We start from the raw sequence: 7,836 nt of genomic DNA, 5'->3' as shown, positions 1-7,836 counted from the left end.
TATGATTAAAGCTCAGGAAATATGCCCTTAAAAAGATCCAACCTGTTGGATTAGAATGCAATGTGCTTACCATCAATGAGATGCTCTTGCTATATAGAACTGTATTCTTGTTTTAAGACACTGTGCTGCGAAGCGGCATGGCTGATATGTCAAACCTAAGTCTCCATGAGCAGTGGGGATGCAGTCAGGAACACCCATGGTTGGAGGCTTAAACAACCAAGCCCATTTTTCTCATGTAATCGTAAGCCCAACTGTCACAGCCCGTGCTGGTCAGGAGTGCGGCAGTGCCACTCACCGCTGTCTTCACTTGTGCTCCCTCTCTGAAGTGGAACTGTCATCCTCACATTTGCCACTTTATGAATCTAAACAGCTGTTGTAACTCGAGGCATTCTTATACACTGAGATCAGGAAAAAGAGGCAAAAAGCATCACTTGACAAAGCTTCAGGGCCTTCTCGGCAAGCGTCTGTGCATGTCTCTGGCCTAACCAACCCCGTCACATCTCACACCTACAACTGTTACCTCAGAGGTAAGGAAGGGCCTTCTCAGCAGGCTTCGGTGCATTTCTCTGGTCTAACTAAGCCTGTCACATCTCACACCTATGACTGATACCACACATCATCTGTGCCTACATCAGTGTCAGAAACATTACAACTTAAGTTTCTCAGTTGCATTAAGAGTCCAGGATCATGTCCAGTACTCGATAACCACATGTCCAATAGAGCCAGACCAGATAGCCAATGCTTTCCTTCTAGCAAAAGCTGTCTTACCGACTGCTGACCATAAGGAGCAAACCAGTTCTGTTTCCCATGAATTATGACACATCCTCTGAATTCTCTTCTAATCATGAGAAAAAGAAATTTTATCACTATCTGAACAACATAGCTCACTGTAAAAAAGAACAGAAATTGTCAGGGTACCTAAGTGGAAATTAATAACTTACTACTATTAACAACGTTCTTTAAAGTTCCTGGCAGGAAGAGACGGTAAAAATGACTTTAAAAAATAAAAGGAAACCAAGGTAAGAGACGGTAAAAATGACTTTAAAAAATAAAAGGAAACCAAGGTAAGCAGCCACAGAAAGAAACTACTTACTCCACAAACACAACTGCACAAGGAAATTCATATCTGGTGACTGGTGGGGAGGACATCAGAGGGAGAAGATGTAAGGAGACAATGTGCAGACGCTAGGTTCTTTATGGCAAACATAAATATTTCATAGTGCTGGAAATGTAGTCGGTAGGTTCGTGTACACAAAGTCTACCTTTGGGCTCACAGATGAGGGCAGTGGTGCAAAGTTGTCTTCACGTGGGCAGACTCAGTTCACAGATGATATCAAATGAATCAAATGAAAACCCCTATATCATGGAGATCAGATGAAACATCAAGAATAACTTAAAACACTTGCAAATGACTGATAATGAAGATAGTTGTCAATTTTCTCCAAACCCTAACTGACAGATGGTGACTGAATAGCCCTCAATAGACAGCTGCCTAGTACTTACTGTTCAGGTTTTTCTAAACGATTAAGATATGCAAAATGCTGTTGCAGGCAGAATGATGGCTCTGTACTACACAAATAAAAAGGTAGTGAGGAGGTAATTGTATATGAGAATTGTAATCATCTTATTCCTAAAGATAGTTCAGATTTTACCTTTTACCCACAAAATTAAGTATATCCCAGTGATAACATCTTTCATTGATATTTCTATGACCCTAAGTATATTTTATGCAATTCACAACTAAAAGTTTTAATAAACATAATGTGTAAAAAGGTTACTTCTAAATGCTCAGTCTATGTTACCTATTACACATAAAATTCCACAGAGAATGACATAATTTAAGCAAGACTTATTATCAGAACAAATTAAAAGAATAAAATCCTAACAGCCCTCTGAAATGTAGAACAAAATCCCACTTGTCACTCTAAAACACTCAAATAATTTGTTCTGTAAGCTATACATTTTGTAAATTTCTCATCAGCAACGAGAAGAACTTAGCTGACAAATGTGCTATACAACAACATGCGAATTACAATACAACAAAGAAGCCTGCATTTTCATGGACGAGTTTAATAAATCATGGTTTATTTAATAAGGTGTAGAGGGGTGATAAGAAGACCGATATACAATCAATGGGTCTGAAATTCCTCTTCATGGACTCCCTCCATCTCCACGCTTAGCAGTACAAGGCAAGTTAAGGTTTATTTGAACACATTCTTGATAACTGACCTCTTTAGAGAAAGCTAGAATGTGAATAGCACTAGGCATTTAGTAAACAAGTCACAGGCTGAGAAGTTCAACTGTACAGTTTGGAAATCCAATGTCAAAGAGTTTCTGAAACCTTAAGACTGTGTGATCTGCAATGTTTCCAACATGTCTTCAACTGCCTTAAGAGAGTACTTGCTTTCCTTCTTACTTCGACCTGCAAACTAAAGAAAAAAAAAAAATTCCATTAGTCTCAATATCATTGGAAAGTTCAAACATCACACTCATCTTCATATTGCTAATGAAAATAGTATTGTATCATCTATGTGAAATCACATGTGTTTTTCAATATAACAAACGGAGTTTTATGGACATTCGTATTAGGGTTTCTCTTCAGATGAAGTGTACAAATATTTCACTACATACTTGGGCAGTTTAAGTCGATTTTAATTAGGATGATAGTCTATAAAAGTTCAGACTGTATTCAGACTCTAGAGCATTTATGAACCACTGCACAACTTAAATAAAGTTAAGGCTCATCCATAAAGAGGAAAGGAGTTGATATCTACTTGTCTACTTGTCTACCGTACAAATAGATGTTTAGAATTTCAAGCAAGTGCAACATAAGTTAAAGGACTTTAATTAAACATTTAAACACAAAGGGTAGATACCTTAAGATTATTAAGAATAGGTCATATTTTTAGCATCTCAGATTTCTTAGTTAACAGGATGATATACTTCTTGTTTTTTGGAATTAGATTTTATAATTAAAACCAAAAATAATATACCAAGACCTAGGTTTGTATGTATAAAGGCAAATTCAAAACTCATACACTGAAATCACTGGGGAATCACTGCAGAATACCCCATGCTGATTTCAAAATGAGTTTTCTAACTGGGCTGACAATCACTATCATTTACATCAGCCTGATTTAACACAGCAAATTTACCAGATAAAGGAGTGTTCCCTGTGAGGGTGGGGGAAAGACTTCTCTGTCTATAGTACTTATTTTCCCATGGCCAAGTATTGATTAAAATGCAGTACTGACAACGCCTAGTATTTCTAACACATTTCCCAGCAACTTTGTTATGACAGTAAGTGCTTAATACCTCATTTATTATGTGTTTACTTCTTCTGTAATTGAACGTGGCAAACTATTCATGAGCTGTCTAGACAGATGGAATGAGCTGCACAGGTATCAGAAGCACGGGCTTCATGCCTGGGCACCTCCTCTGACCTGACTATGCTCACACATAGTAGCTGCCGCAGCATTAGCTGCTGCAGTGCAGAGTCTATCTGACGGAGGAGACAAATAAAAGAGTGTCTTAGAGACGGTACGGGAGACACAGGGCACCTTGCCTTCCATAAAGCATCATTACAGCTTAAGTGAGGGAAACGTTCAAACGAACAGTTATGTCTATGAATTATGGTTACATCTTATTTAAAACTTTCTGAAAATAATTTCTCTTGGCAATTAAACATTTGCACACCTCTCACTCTATCATCCAGTTGATAAATTTACCTTTGTGAAAGTTAGCAAACACAGAGAGGCTTTAGTTTTACTGCTTACTCAGCTTAAACAGAAATAGCTCTAATCACAAAATTTATGGACTAATTTTGAGAAACAACCTTGATGGGTTTGGGGGAAAGAGTATAAAACAAGTACTCTAATTTACTATTCTACAATTACTCTAATTTCCTAAGAGCAAAGTGAAAATAAAAATTTTGCAATGCCTTAAAATCTATTTTTACATATAGGATTAAAAAATACATATATGTATTTTTAAAAGTAAAAGTGTGGTTTTCCAAAGTTAGCTAACAAAAATACATACATAAAATAATGTCACCACTAGTGACAGCCACTACAATTTAGGATATACCAAGGTAGCTTATTTCTGTCAAAACACATTAAAAAGTTGCAAATATAAATCCATCATTTCAAGTTCTTCCTGACATGCGATTATTTAGTATAGTCTAGAGTTATGTGGCAATTGAAATGATTAAGACAGGATCTCATTTTTTTCCTCAAATCATGATTGATTTAATTTTCCATTTTCAAAAGGACAGTAATAGATTCACTTCTACGGTCATAACAACACATGGAATGCTGACAAATTTAACACATGGGAGAAGTGTTGATCTGGAAAATTGTCAGCAGAGTTACAATAAACTTCCTGCGCACTAAACCAATGCCTGTTCTACTTAACAAGCTAGAGCAATCACCTAATTAAAGAGCAGGCAGAGGCCACGTTAGGTGCCATTAGGAAGCAAAGAAAAACTGTTGATAAAACTCCATTTTATCAAATTTGGACAATATGTAGAAACATACTGCAGTCACAAATACACATTTTATGCTTTATATTGGTTTATATGTCTTGATACATGTTCCTAAATTCTCAAGTGGATCTTAAAGATTTATCTAGTTACAAGAATGTGTATCTGGGGGTTATACTTCTCATATCATTCACGAATTTTATATCTATTCCAGTTATATTTGCTTGAGCAAACTATTCATGCCTGTCCTGTGGCTCTGGAGACAATAACAACAAAACTTGCCAGAAAGAATACAGAAACAACCAAACAATAAAAAAAAACTTCCTCCTCAAATGTACAGTCAGTGATGTATCCATTGTAAAACCAGTGACACACTGTCCTGGTGTGTTACCCAATAAGAGCGAGAAACAGCCAGAAATGGGGATGTGTACCTATAACCTCAGCAATTTGAAGACTGAGTAAGGAGGACTGTCATACAGTCAAGGCCACAGACTGAGCTTCACCAGTTCACCAAACAAACAAACAAACAAACAAACAAACAAACAAAACAAAACAAAGTTACCTCATTAGATATTATGAATTTGCAGTGTCAAACGCAAAGCCTCAAGCACATAAGCAGTTCTTGCAAAGCCCTTTTCTAGCAACAGTATTTACAAGGCTTTCTAAAAATAAAATGGATCTAGTAACATAATAAATGAGGGAAGGAGATACTGAGCTAAAATAGGAAGGAAGGAGGTAAGATAGAGGAGGAAGGGAGAAAATGGATATTGAAGAAAGGGCAGATGTCACTAAGAGCAGAGTTTAGATCTACGAACAATGGCTTAAAACACCAAAATGATGTCAGCTGTTGAAGTGGATCTCATAAAGTAGGGGAAATCTAGGAGATTTTCTGTCACTGAAAAGAGGAGTAGGCGAGTCCAAAGAAATCAGACTCTTTAGTTCAGTGAGTATAGAGTATTTTACATCTAAACTGAAGAAACAAGCAGGGACAAATAGGGTACCAATTACATGAGAGTATAAATGAAGAGGGTGTAAAGCTCTAAGCACCTATCTTTGTCAAAGGCATCATACTGGGATTTAAGAATAGCTAACGTGAAGGTGTTAGAGTTCCTGGGATGACAACAGATGTCATTTAACCAGTATGCTGCCTGAGAAGATTATCTAATCTTTCTGTGCTTGAATTTCCTCCTCTGTAAAACAGAAGAGCTGGGGATACAGCTCAATGGTATGTAATCCCTCAGTGCGGTGTAGGCAGCAAATGTCTCAGTCAAATTTTGAACCCAGAAAATATGAATTTATGGTTTTTCTCTTTAGCACACACACACTAATTTGGACTATGCTAACTACATTGAAAGAAACACAAACTAGCTATTTATAAGCATTCTGAGTCATAATACGCTGAGAACTAAGATTTTCTATTTTATATATATATATATATGTACACATATATGTATATGTACATATATATATTATTTCCAATGATTAGGGACATTTAACTTTTTTAATACTCCCAATCTTCTCCAACTAAGGAATGCTAAAACAACACAGAAAACAAATGAACACAAGAAAAAAATCAGCCCTCAATCATAAGTAATTTTCTAAACATTGCAGTGTGACCATGTGGCCAATGGCAGCAGGATCTGCAATAGAGAACCAACTCTGTGTGGGACCAACATGAAGAGAAGAGAATCAAAGACTTTACGATAAACCCAAAATGAAAAATGACGAACAAACAGTCCCCCAAAGATTAAGACTTGGTTGATGAACCTACAGATAGCCTAAGAAAGTTGGGAAGTGTCTTCTCTGCCTCCAAATCATAGGTACATTAGAAAACTGCATGCACATGGAACTAAACAATTTGAATGATGTACAACTTCAAATATGCAGCCAACACCTCTGCTTCCTGAAGCAGAAACACTTCAAAGCACAAAGAAAAATACTAAAACCCAAAGCCAAACTGAATAGGACAGAAAAGTAGAACTAGAGGGAGGAATGGTAGAAAGAAACTAAGGTGGGGTGAACTGCAGAAGAAAACCTACAGTCAACAGCACAGAGCATTTCAAGTTCAGAGAAACGCCTGCACATCCCAGCCCTACAGAATTCTATGGCGTCTAAGGGAGGACAGCAGTCAGAAAAGCCAAGCCAAGTCTAACCGTGACGGAGACCAGGCATACAGAGCAGTTACAAAGGAGTTCTCTGCAACAAAAAGGAAAGAGAGAGGACAAGTTAGGAAAGCTACCCTTATCACAACTCAACTCCCTTCCCACATACACTTCCTCATCGCCCAGGACCCCATTCCAATGTGGAAAAGAAAACAAAAAAAGAATTCGAACAACCTCCAAACCATGTTATTATGTTAAAAACTCCATAATGACAGAAAAAGGAGAGAAAGTAAGAGGCAAAAGAAAAGCGATGGGCTTATAATTGGAGTCTTGGAAGGGGACATTTCATCAGAGGGAAGAAATCATAATTTTAAAAGTATCTTTTCTCAAATAACAGGACTGAATCCTGTAAACAAGTGTTCTGTGCACTAAGAAATACTGATCCAGAAACAATCAACAAACTATATCACAGACCACTGAATTTAAAGATAAAGAAAAAATTCCTTTGGGTGACCAAGCAAAATCTTAAACATTTATGAGAGGAAGTTGGAATGGCATTAAGTTTCTGGACAACATTTTACTCATAAGCCATTGGGAAAAATATGGTTAAAATACATGAGTAAATGTAAGCCAAAAAGTGTATTAACTACCAGACAGTTCTGTAAATATAAATGTGGTTGTGAAAAATATACAAGCAGGCATTTTTCTCATGAGCAAATTTCCCATGAAAAAAGTTTCCTCAAAAAAAAAAAGCCACCCATACCTAAACACTGATCGAACTAGAACCCAGATGCAGAGGGAGAGGACAAGAACAGGTTGCAGAAACACATAGAGACAGCTGATCTGAACAAAGAGGACCTAATGGGCCCCAGGACTAATAGCTGGGAATCCAGCATGGGACTGACTCAGGCCCCCTGACTATGGGTCTCAGCCAGGACTGAGCAGTCTATGGGACCTCAGACAGTAGAACCAGGATGTATTCCTGGTAAACAAAAGGACTTTGCGGACATATCCCCCATGGAGGGTAACTGCTTTAACCTAGAGACAGGAGAGAAGTCCTAGTCCCTACTTCAATGACTTGACAGATCTACATGACCCCACCTGGATGGCATTGCCCTACAAGTGAAATTGGAGTGGGGGGATGGGAGGGGAGGGTGGTCAGGGGGCATGTGAGGGAGCAGAGAGGGTAAGAGGAAGGGAAGGAGAGAGGGAGGGAGGGAGAGGGAACTGGGATCGACATGTAAAATAAAAAAA

At 37.8% G+C, this 7,836-nt stretch overlaps 1 protein-coding gene across 2 annotated transcripts in view; it reads right to left on the bottom strand.

The window, feature by feature from the left end:
• Positions 1-2,054: 2,054 nt before the first annotated feature.
• Positions 2,055-7,836, bottom strand: part of Emc2 (ER membrane protein complex subunit 2) — a 33,149-nt gene continuing 27,367 nt past the window's right edge. For both annotated transcript variants that reach the window (XM_051202515.1, XM_051202517.1), the window contains exon 11: positions 2,055-2,429. In XM_051202515.1, the coding sequence (XP_051058472.1) occupies positions 2,343-2,429 (87 nt within the window). In that variant the 3' untranslated portion in view covers positions 2,055-2,342. The remainder of the gene's footprint in view (positions 2,430-7,836) is intronic.

Source organism: Phodopus roborovskii, unplaced genomic scaffold (genome assembly GCF_943737965.1).
Source record: "Phodopus roborovskii unplaced genomic scaffold, PHOROB, whole genome shotgun sequence".
Lineage (NCBI taxonomy): Eukaryota > Metazoa > Chordata > Mammalia > Rodentia > Cricetidae > Phodopus > Phodopus roborovskii.
Note: the sequence above shows the minus strand (reverse complement) of the source record. Positions and strands in the feature narration are given on the sequence as shown.